The sequence below is a fragment of the Alosa alosa genome, chromosome 5, assembly GCF_017589495.1.
Source record: "Alosa alosa isolate M-15738 ecotype Scorff River chromosome 5, AALO_Geno_1.1, whole genome shotgun sequence".
In the NCBI taxonomy this organism is placed as follows: Eukaryota; Metazoa; Chordata; class Actinopteri; order Clupeiformes; family Clupeidae; genus Alosa; species Alosa alosa.
The window spans coordinates 3,291,360-3,303,521 of NC_063193.1; the positions used below are offsets into that span (position 1 = coordinate 3,291,360).

At 46.0% G+C, this 12,162-nt stretch overlaps 1 protein-coding gene across 1 annotated transcript in view; it reads left to right on the forward strand.

Moving 5' to 3' along the window:
* Window positions 1-12,162, forward strand: part of znrf3 (zinc and ring finger 3) — a 74,807-nt gene that overhangs the window by 32,994 nt on the left and 29,651 nt on the right. Inside the window, exon 2 of the mRNA XM_048243797.1 lies at window positions 10,219-10,341. Within this exon, the coding sequence (XP_048099754.1) occupies window positions 10,219-10,341 (123 nt within the window). The remainder of the gene's footprint in view (window positions 1-10,218; window positions 10,342-12,162) is intronic.

The following is a 12,162-nucleotide window of genomic DNA, read 5'->3' on the forward strand; positions in this document are numbered from 1 at the left end:
AATATAGTCAGGACCGTAGACTAGCCTTTTAACAGGCTCATTTATTAACAGTGCTTTGTTGGAGTCGGAGACACCCAAGCTTTATCTCAGGATATCCTTCAATGATTTGATCTTGATTGAGCACTCTTATAGTTATAGTGTTGAACAGGGCAATAAGAACCAAGGCAATTACCTAATCTCAAAAGCTAAAAATAATCGTGTACAGTTAATTCTGTCATATTTAAGACTTTTCTATTCATGTCATCCTCCTTGACTGTGCCACGTCTGGTTGGTGGGTGTGCGTAGTGCGTGAGGGGTACAGAAATTCTGATTGGTGAGCTTCACAGTCGGCCGGAGTATTGAACCGAATCAATTCAATGGCATTCAAAAATCATATTGCAAATCGCTATTGGATTATTTTCCCCAAATCGTGCAGCCTTAGTGTTGAAATGGAATTCATTTTAACTTACTTTGACTTTGGTCACTTTAAACACCAGTACTTTTGCAGCAATCTACTTTCAAAGCTGATTCCAATGGTGGTTTGAACCCTCTTGAGCTTAGTTACTAACGGCAGAACTCCTATGGACTCTGGACTCTACACTGACTTGCCCTTTAACTTTTTAACCGCTATTCCCCCTTTGAGGGTTTATTTAATGTATTTCAACTCTTTGTATATCCTTCTGGAAATGGTTAAGGCTCATTGATTATACTTAGGCAGACGAGTTTTTGCAGTGGGAATCACTGGACTCTGGGCTGCACCACCCAGAGTCCACCCATATCCCTTGTATATACCTGTATAATTGCTTAGATCCTGATACTGTACTTTTATGTAACAATTGCTTTGGCAATACAAGTGTCATATTTGTCATGCCAATAAAGCACCATTTGAATTGAATTGAATTGAAAGGCAGAAAGAAATAAGACTGAGACCGAGAGAAACGGGAGAGAGAGAAGAGCAAGAGAGAGAGAAGAGCAAGAGAGAGAGAAGAGCAAGAGAGAGAGAAGAGCGAGAGAGAGAGAAGAGCAAGAGAGAGAGAAGAGCAAGAGAGAGAGAAGAGCAAGAGAGCTGTGGGAGAGAGAGAAGAGCAAGAGAGAGAGAAGAGCAAGAGAGAGAGAAGCAAGAGAGAGAGCAAGAGAGAGAGAAGAGCAAGAGAGAGAGAAGAGCAAGAGAGAGAGAAATGGGAGAGAGAGAAACGGGAGAGAGAGAGAAGAGCAAGAGAGAGAGAAGAGCAAGAGAGAGAGAAGAGCAAGAGAGAGAGAAGAGCAAGAGAGAGAGAAGAGCAAGAGAGTGAGAAGAGCAAGAGAGGGAGAAGAGGGAGAGAGGGAGAGGAAAGCGAGAGAGAGAAGAGCAAGAGAGGGAGGAGAGAGAGAGAGTAAGAGAGAGAGAGAAGAGCAAGAGAGGGAGAAGAGAGAGGGAGGAGAGAGAGAGAAGAGAGAGAGAAGAGCAAGAGAGGGAGGGAGAGAGGGAGAGGAAAGAGAGAGAGTAAGAGAGAGAGGAAAGAGAGAGAGTAAGAGAGAGAAATGAGAGAGGGAGAGAGAAACGCAGGAGAGAGAGTTAGTGAGTAAGAGATGGTGAGAGAGAGACCGAGAGGGAGAGAGAGAGAGAGAATGACACTCAAATGAAATACTTATTAGTGGAGTACCCAACCTTATTACCACTAGCGGCACGATATGTCACAGAATGCCATAAAGCACGAGGCAGCCACTAGGCAAGCCCAAAGGTGTGTTTCTTTCCTTTTGTTCCCCTCTATTGTGTGTAAGTGTGTGTATGTGGGAAAGGAGGTGGACTGTCGTGCCTGTGTGTGTGTGTGCTCTAATGTTCTATTTTTTTTTTTTATTCTCCATAGTCCATGTCAATTGTTGTTATTATTACTACTATTAATTGCTAATTCTTTTGATGTAACTACTGCTTGGGCAACATTGTAACACTTACAATCATGCCAATAAAGCTCATTGAATTGAATTGAAATTGAGTGAGTGAGAGAGACGGAGAGGGAGAGAGAGAGAGAGAAGAGCAAGAGAGGGAGAAGAGAGAGGGAGGAGAGAGAGAGAGAGGGAGAGGAAAGAGAGAGAGTAAGAGAGAGAGAAGAGCAAGAGAGGGAGGGAGAGAGGGAGAGGAAAGAGAGAGAGTAAGAGAGAGAGGAAAGAGAGAGAGTAAGAGAGAGAAACAGAGAGAGGGAGAGAGAACGAGAGAGAGTTAGTGAGTAAGAGATGAAGTGAGAGAGAGACCGAGGGAGAGAGAGAATGACACCAAATGAAATAATACTTAATAGTGGAGCACCTAACCTTATTACCACTAGCTGCACGATATCACAGAATGCCATAAAGCAGAGGCAGCCACCAGTAAAGCCCAAAGGTGTGTTCTTTCCTTTTTGTTCCCCTATATTGTGTAAGTGTGTGTATGTGGGAAAGTGAGGTGGACTGTGGGTATGCGGTGTGTGTGTGTGTGCTCTAATGTTCTATTTTTTTTTTATTCTCCATAGTCCATGTCAATTGTTGTTATTATTACTACTACTAGTAGTACTAATTCTTTTGATGTAACCACTGCTTGGGCAACATTGTAACACTTACAATCATGCCAATAAAGCTCATTGAATTGAATTGAAATTGAGTGAGTGAGAGAGACGGAGAGGGAGAGAGAGTGAGAAAAGAGGGAGAGAGAGGTAGAGTGAGTGAGGGAGAAAGAGTGAGTGGGGAGCGGGGGCCTCTCCAGAGCAGCTGGGGTGGGAAAGCACACGGCTCTCTCGCTTGTTTGAAAAGCTGTTCTGGGAGCGGCGGTGAGGGCCCGAGTTCTAAGTGGCCAAGGGCCCGAGGGGCTGGCCTGTGGCTTTGATCAGATATACCCCCTCCCCTCTCACACACACACACACACACACACAGTGAGAGAGAGCAGCAGAGCCTATCCCCTACCCCCCACTCGCCCCTTTCCAAACTCCCTAGCTTGTCTCTCCTGGCAGAGCGGTTTGTTATTCCAGGAAATCCTCAGTCGTTGCCTCGTTCGTTCAGTGGGTGCTGGGCACTGGGTCGGTGACGAGGACGAGTATTGGTGTGTGTGTGTGTGTGTGAGAGAGAGATAGATGAGTATTGGTGTGTGTGTTCTCTTTATTGAGGCTGAATGGTGGGTGCCGATCACATTGCTGGGCGTCTGTGTGGGAAACCGGTGCAAACCACTAGGGAAATCTCCTGAAAGCAGGGGGGCGAGAGCGCCACCTCCTCCACCTCCACCTCCTCCAACATAGCCAGCCAACACCGGTGGAGTCATCCTCCCTTTCTTTTTTCCCCTTCTTCTCTCGCTTTCTTTCGAAGGGTCTGAAAAGACCGGCAGAATTACTCGCAAAACACACCCTGTAGTTATGTTTCAGCGCTCTTTTGAGGTAAACTCTCTTTGAGGCTCAGGAGAAGGGGAAGAGAGAGGGGAAAAAAGAAAATGTGCAGCTTTTCGGCCTGTTTATTATTTTTGGCAGTGGCCGATGATGTCCCCAGACTCCCACGACTGCCTTTGATTGTTGTAACTGAAAGCGATACAGGCCTTGACCTAGATGCCATTCCGGTGGTAAAGGGTATCTCCTCTGAGTGCTGGACACTATTGGAGTCCTGCCACCAACCAGCCGCTGCCTCTCAACCCAAGGCTCACATCTCAAGTTTAATAAAATAGTGTTTGTCGCTTTGTATTGTACTTTGTATGGTGGGATATTTTTTTTTTTTCTATGTCACGTCCTATGTCATGTCTTGTGTGTTTTGTTTTTGTTTTTTTTTTTTGTTTTTTTTTATTGAATTGCATTCAGCATGTCTTTGGCCTCCACAGGATAAAGATTTTAGAAGTAGATGATGCCTGCTGGGCATAATTCATGCCTAGGTTGAGCCTCCCGTCAAGTTGAAACCCGATGAAATCTGGAAAACTAGGGGCCTCGCTTTTTTTTTTGTCTTGTCTTTTTCCACCAAGCCGGTTTTTCTTTTGTGAATGCAAATGATGCGGTGTCTCTTGCAGACGCTCTCTCTGTTGTAGAAGAGGAGAGGCTGCCATCAGAGGAGAGCAGCTGAGGGGAGGAAAGTGGAGCGGCATTGAGCCATGCTGCTGCAGTCTCGTGCTGCTGAACTGTGTGGATCTCTCTATCTCGCCGGGCTTTTTGGCTCTCTTCAAATGAAAGCACTTACTTTACAAAAAGAGTTTTGATGCGAGTTTCACAGTGCAGTGTTTGGAACTGAGAGCGTGTGAGAGGGAAAAGGGGAGAGATGGAGGCTATGCGTGCTGGCTTGGGAGAGGGAAAGCTTTCAAGAGTTTGAGGAAAGGAAGCATCAGCAGCAGCAGCAGCAGCTATCAAACTCTCTTTTTCTCTCCAGTGCACCTCCCACACCCCACGACTCCTCTCAGGGGAGGACGCCGCATGGCATGATGGGAGAGAGACAAATACTGCGGAGAGTGATGTCAACATTTGGGTGGGGAACGGCTTGACCCGGCCAGGCTGGGGTATATCCTGTTGAGTTGGGTTGGGGCTGGTGACCAAGGGTGTTTTGGGTTTAGGGGGGCAAGGAGGCTGTGTGTGTGTGTGTGTGTGTGTGTGTGTGTGTGTGGGGGTGTAGGCAAGGGGCAGCAGGGGGTGTTGAAGTAGTTGTTGTTGTTGGATGATCAAAGGCCCAGTGAATTGAGTCACTGACAAAGAGGAACGGTCGCACTGGTGTGACTTGAATTTTGATTTTTTTTCCCCTTTGGGAGTAGAGAGAGAGAAGGGGGGCCCGAAGATGTGAGGCTTGTTTTTGATCCCATTACAGACCCAAATCCGGTCAGTCCTTTTTGGCTGTCCATTGAGGAGAGGGGTGAGTTTTTCAGAAGAAGACCAGTAAATGGGGAAGTACTCCTTTAATTGTCACATTCACTAGGCTACTGATTCTAGATGGAGCCTAGCCTATCACAAAATAAACTGCAATGGTATTTCCTCAAAGCAGTTTTTCCCTCCTCCACTCCATGTCTTCATGGCCCTTTTCTGAGGGGAAACGGCTGATAAAAATCACTCCGCTGCTCCTAAGAGAGACCAGCTGTCAGGTAGGTCAACAGGGCTGCTGCCTCCTGGACCACAGCTCCTAATGAAACAGATTCGGCAGATCCTGATCTCCAACGCAATCAGCAGAGCTATGGCAGGGGTGCACTCAAATGCGTCAAGCAGAGGCGAACATTGGAGGTGAACATGTGTTGTGCAAACATTTCCAAATTGTTCTATTTAAACTTGTTTACGGAGAACTGGCTGCCCGGATCACTTTTGCGGTGTGTTGTGTTGTGTTGTGTTTGCAAATATTCTCAGTGACCTTGAAACTGAAGCAGAAAAGTGTTTGAAAACGTTGATGAACATTTCTATTTTGAAAGCACATAAGATCTAAGCTGCATGTGGCTGCCACTCTTGTATTGTGCTTCTCATCCCGTCTGCTTTATGAAGCACCAGTCCCTGATAGGGGGCATGAGATCAAAGCCTCCCCCATGACCACGTGCCCTATCTGGTAGCCAGCAGTGGTCATGTCCACTGCAGGGAGCTCAGGCAGAGGTGGCGGGATCATAGCGGCGGCGGCGACGGTGATGTTGGGGTAGGTGTGGCCATCTGATTGGCAGGTGAAGCCCAGATCCCCCTGTGTGATTTCTTTGGCCGCCTGTAAGGGGATACCCATGTGAAAAGGCTCCTTCACCTACCCGCCCCCCTGGGGGCTCGTCAGCCGACAGAGCAGGAAGGCCTAGGTGGTCGACATCCGGGACACCTCTAGCGGGGGCAGCAGAGGGACTGGGGGGGGCGGGGGTAGAAGAGCCAGAGTGTGGGATAAGGGATGGCTGGTCACATCAGCATTTGGACAATAACAACTAAAACCTGTGATTTGCATTTTATTTGAAAATGTTATTTAAAGGTACACAATGCAAGATTTGTACCTTAATTTCACCTCTAAAAAGCCAATGGGATGGTAAATAAACTTGTGATAGGGGAATCTTTCACCTAGCATAGCCATGGAGCATAGCCGTATGGAGTCGCTAACTCGCTAACTTCAAGAATTGCCGACCCGGATACATCTCTCATTACCTTGTTACCTTGTCAGTAGATATAGTTCTTTAGAGATAAGTTTTGTCTGTTGTTAGGCCTTCACCTCCACAACAAAAGCATTTTCATTGTGTACAGGGGGAACAAACCATGAGAAGTAGGCTATTTACAGCAGCAAAGTAAAATATAAAAATATTGTGACTCTAGATCTGATATATTTGCATCAGCAATGGGCCAAAATGTTTGAAAATATTGGCAAATATCCAGTACATTATATCCCTATTTTGTGGATGGAGTGCAGGATAGCTCTGCCGGACTATGGCTAGAGGTGTGTGTGTGTGTGTGTGGGTGTGGGTGTGTGGGTGGGTGTGTGTGTGTGTTGATACGATGTAATGACTGAGTATGTCTATAATGTGTCGAATGACTCGGTGTATGCGTAATAACTGTTGGTGTGTGTGTGTGTGTACGTACACAGAATCTGTCATCCATTTTATACAACCTAGGCTATTTGAAAGTACACTGTCCACTCATCAGCTCCGTTTTTTTGCTTAAATCTTTTACGACCTTTGGTATTGCGACTCCCCTCTCCTAAAGAGCACTGTAGAGTTCTTATTTTTAGTCTAACATAAAATAGACCGATTAACCTCAAGAAAGAGAAGCCATTTTGTTTGTGGCGCTGCCTGCTACTAGTCTTTTAACAGCATTAATGACCGAAATAGCAGCCGACCCGCAAAGTGGCTGTGGAGTCACCCGCACACAAAGGCGGCCGTTGGGAAGGACTAGGGAGCCTGTTATTAGGCCTTCTTACAATCTGAGGCAGACACTGCAATAAATCACCTCACTTCTTGGCTTCTCGTCCAACCAAAGAATTAGTTGCCACAGGCTTTAACTCTTAAGCAAATGGTGTGCTCCTCTGTGCACATTTGCGCACGTTGAAGATGTCCCAATTATTTGGAAGCGCACAAACCCCCTCGCATGCGCGTTAATTCTCATCACGTGCCGCATGCGCGGGACACAGACGTGGGAGCATGTCTCAGCCTTTACTTTATTGAAGGTATTTGCATTAGCTTTTAGGATAGCCTAACCCAGTGTGGGCCATCAAGGTATTGCAGGTGGGCCACAAGAGCCTCCTCGTAAATTTAGAGAAAACAAGTAATTGTATGTGATGACATGAAAACACAATTCAAGGCTATTAAGTCAAACATTTCACTGAAAACACTAACACGTTTGTTAACACACTTTTAAAGTTATTGCAAACATTGCTGTTCACAGCATCTATGGCACCCATTTTAAGCTCCTATAAATAGCCTATTTTGGTATTTTACCACTAATTAAATTTTTTTGGAATTGGAGAGTTATCAGGTCGAGTTTTTTGGATGAAGAGATTTGTGTGGATAACGAGATAACTTTGGGGGCAAGTTGTGATTTATTTTGCTCATGTCCGCTACTCTGGGCCAGATGTACATTTGCAAACGTAGCATTATCAGCGCAATGGCCAACCCGCAAAAACCGCACGCTATGACACTTATGTTAACGTCGTATTTATCAAACCTGCGGTTCATCGGGTAAACGGCGCCTTTCTCCACCCCCTACCGCAATTTCCGAACGTTAACAACTGAACGACATACTTCAATCACAAGCACAGTTCAATGAAGTTAACTGATGACAACATTAAAAGGAATCAATAATCATGAAATAATACAATATATGATGTCAACAAGCAGGAAGATAATGAAGAGCAGTAGTTCTACTCAAACAACTTGTGCACGTAGGCTATGGAAGATTGGTCAAATCTAGCAAGTAGGAAAGTTGATGACGTGAAAGGAAGACTTTCGAAAGGCCAACGAAAGTTGCTTTTGATATAGTACAAAGATTCTGTTGTCTTTGAATGGTTCTCTTACTGACGCATTTAACCACAATTTGGATTAACACCTGCTTTTTACAAGGTTCAAAAATTTAGGCGGAAAATAGATTGCGCTTTCATGGACAGTTTTCGTACATACAGGGAATACCTAATTTGAAAAGCGCAATTTGACATTCTCAGCTCCCGACAGGCAGTCTGCGCTTTCACCTCAATGCGGCCTGTTTGTACATACTTCGCCATTTTTTTACCCGCACATTGCGAAACAAATACGCCTGAAGTGTGTGCAAAAGCGTTAGTACGCCTGGCCCTCTGTGTGTTGCCTTGTAGTAGGCATTACTACTGTGAATAACCTTGCTGTTTAACATGCATACTGACTCGCTGTTGGGTTTTAAGGTTTTATAAGCACCTCCCTACCACTTCCACTTACCAAGATGTTTTTGTTGTATGTATTTTAGAAATGCATCAATGTGCATCTAATGTGCGTTTGTCTGCCTCGGTGACATTGAAAAGCGGCTGCTACATTCATTATCTTAGTCTCGAGTTGTGAATATGTAATTGAAATTATTAATATTGAAATTGGGCCTCAGCAGTCTTCAGTTTGGGAACCTCTAGCCTAGCCTATACCAGGTGCCTTTTCAAACAGATTCACGGCAGATCAGGGCCAGTGTGTTGGTTGTACTATACTTATCATAGATACTTTTTGCGCCACTGACTAAAGACTTAACCCATGTTAATGCTATATGAAAATATACACACCTATCTCTGGTAATTTGGAAATATGTCTAATAGACTTGGTACACATTTATAGGGCTGTGGAGCCATTTTGATGCCACATTTTGCCGCCACATCACCCCTTAACTGGGCGTTTGATCCTGTTTGGGTGTAATCTGGCCATTTAGTTTGTGTCCGTGTTCATGCCACTGGAAGACTGGGTGAAGCTGCCTGACGTAATTTGTGACGCCTCTTCTTAGGGATGGGGTCAGGGGGTTCTTGGGGTCATTGCTGTGTGTGTGTGTGTGTGTGTGTGTGTGAAATAGAGAGGGTGTGTGTGTGAGAAATAGAGAGGGTATCTCAGGTCATCCGTACCCTGAGGCCATAGGAGCAGAGTGACACCACAAAGCTGGGTTATTGAGAGGGAGGGAGAGCTGTGTGTGTGAATGTGTGTCTTTATTGAGAGGGAAGGGGGTTTGTGTGGCTGCTTGGCTAATGGGATAAATGCCAAATGGTCAATTTGGCAACTTTTAAATGCAAATGGACCCCAGAGTATGGTGTGTATGTGTGTATAGACCCAGGAGAGGCTAAGAAGCTCTCTTTAATCTCCCTTTAGAACACCAGATTCAATTTGAACCATCACAGGTGCAACTTCACCCCAGTGTCATGCCCATCAGCCAAAGGACTCTGTCTCTTTCCTTTTTAACATGTTTATTCCTGAGGAAACCTAGAGGTAATTTGTGTGGCGATAAGACTGTCTAAATGTACTACTAGATAGTCTGTGTCGCGTGCACAGAAAACTGGATCAGTGGAGAATCACTACTTTTAGACATTGACATAAAACTTGCAGACGTTGGGTAATGTCTCACGAGATTCCACTAATAAATGTGATCAACCAAAGACAAACACCACACCAAACCTGTAGTCCGCGACCAAATGAAACCACCTCAATGTGACGAGAGGGTCTAAAGTGTCCTTAAATTAGGTCACAACAAAAATAGCATTAAAGCTAAGAAAAAAGACCAAAAGTTGTCCAAACTTGAGTATTTGTATTAGGTGTAATTATAGGGCTACCACCTCTACACTATGAGTCAGCGTGTGTCATGTCTGATGTCTGCCCACCTCACATATAATCGACTCCGCAGACAGACTCTGGGCTTCCCTCCCAGGGTTAGCACTCTCTTATAGAGCTGGCTATATTGTAACAGCCTGTAGCCTACATGTGTAGGCTTTTGATCTCAGTTTGTGTTCACCCTTTTTTCAAATGGGAAAATTCTGTGGGAATTCCTGTTACCATAATACATTGAGAGCAATATACAGGATACATTTGACTTTCTCTACATGCTCTCTTGCTATGAATTGTGTATTGCTGTTGTATCCTCAGTCATGTTGCATTTGTTATTTGTATTTGTAAGTATCAGGGTTGGTTGTTGACAGAATTTAAAATATAGTCCTATGTATAACTGAATTAGACCACCTAGCATCAATATGTTGTATTTTTGCATTTATTTGTCATCAGAGATGGGATTGGTTGGGTGCTTTATTTATCCTCAGAGATGGGATTGGTTGTGTGCTTTGTCCTCAGAGATGTGATTGGTTATGTGCTTTGTCCTCAGAGATGTGATTGGTTATGTATGCTTGTTTTTGCAGATGCATCCTCTGGGGCTGTGCAACAACAACGATGAGGAGGACTTGTACGAGTATGGCTGGGTGGGCGTGGTCAAATTGGAGCAGCCCGAGCTGGACCCCAGCTGCCTGACTGTCCTGGGGAAGGTGAGTCTGCATGCCAGTTGGGTCACATGACCACTCTCACATGACTGAACTCTCGTGGCTCTGCACCTTGTCCTGCACCCCCTAGTCCGGACTGTGGGTCTGTATAGGTGATGACACTATGGTCAAGCTGGACTGGCTGCCCGCTGGAATGTTGTTCTTTGTAAAGCGTTCTTATAACGGTCACTGCAGGGCAGGGATGCCTTTCCAGAAAGCGCCTTTGAACAGCTGGAGACCCTGTCTTAGTCAACACTCGCAGGCTCTCATTCATCAACTATACTTTCTGGATGCGTACTCCTGTGTGGTGTCTGTGTACCGGTGTTGCGTTTAGAGTTTGAGTTGCCGTGGGTAATGTCAGGTGTACTGTTAGTGTGATATGTCAGGTGTACTGTTGTGTGATGTCAGGTGTACTGTGAGTGTGATATGTCAGTATGTAGCGGTTTCAGTTCCCTCCTCCTGCAGAACGTTAGAGTTCATCTGAGCGATGCGAGTATTTCCTCTTACTTCGCAGTCTACTCATTGTCAGCAAGGGACGTTGTTTATAATTACCTTTTGTGTGTGTGTGTGTGTGTGTGAGAGAGAGAGAGTGAGAAAATGGCACTGATTGAAGAGCCATTTGTCCTAGTTCTGCCCTTTCTGTAATCTCATTCCTCTGTTATGTGCTCCCTCCCTCCCTCCCTTCCTTTCTCTCTATCCCTCTCTCATGTGGCTTTGAGAGTCTTTGAAAATGATCTAGTTAACAGTGTCAGATGCCTCATTATGAGGGGGCTTCCTGGTTTTAGACACAGGGCTATAATTAGAGAGCAAGAGAGAGGGAGAGGGGGAGGCGGCATGGTGGCATCTTGGAGACCTTGTCGTGGACGGGCACAGCTGGGGGGCACTCTCTGCTGTGCGTGCCAATCTCACCCGGGCTAGCCCTGCCACAAGTGCTCTACCAACACATGGGCTGCAGGCACACACACGCACGCACGCACGCACGCACGCACACACACACATGTATACACACATACACACACACATAAACACATATACGCACACATATAAACACACACAAACACACACATATGGACACAAACCCTTGCATTGTGTTTGTGCCAGGTTTTCTTGTTAACGTTTAGCTCTGAACTTTAGCTTGCGCATTCTTCTCCTCTCCCTCCCAACAGCCCTCCCTCTCTCCCTCCCTCCCCCTTTTCTCTCCATTCATTCTTTTTCTCTTTTGTTTCTTGCATTCTACCTTTTTGCCTGCGCGCGCCGTCTCATATTTTCGGTCTGCGTGAAAAGAGAAGCATGCATGGAAGGGTAGTGTTTCGGAGCATTCCACCGCCACTGGGCCACAGAACAAAGCCGCAGCACGACAGCACAATTGCCTAGGTGCGCTTTTCATAGCTGTGTGTGTGTGTGTGTGTGTGTGTGTGTGTGTGTGTCGTTCTGTGTATCATTCTGTGTCTGTGTAAATGTACGTGACACTGTGTGTGTGTGTTTTGTGTGTGTGTGTGTGTGTGTGTGTTGTAAAAGATCAGACGGGTCATTCTAATTCATGGCGCGGGCAGCCTTGGCAGCGGGCCGGGCGGTGTGCAGAAATGTATATGTACACAGTTTGTTCCTGAGCTTCCCGTCCCTCAAGGCCCCAAGGTCCCCAGGCTCCTGGACTCCCTCCTCAGGCCTGCGGCTGGTGCTGCCGTTACTGGACTCCCCCCCTCAGGCCTGCGGCTGGTGCTGCCGTTACTGGACTCCCCCCTCAGGCCTGCGGCTGGTGCTGCCGTTACTGGACTCCGCTCAGTCACGCACTCGCTTACTGTCTCATACAGGTGGACATAGCAGGAG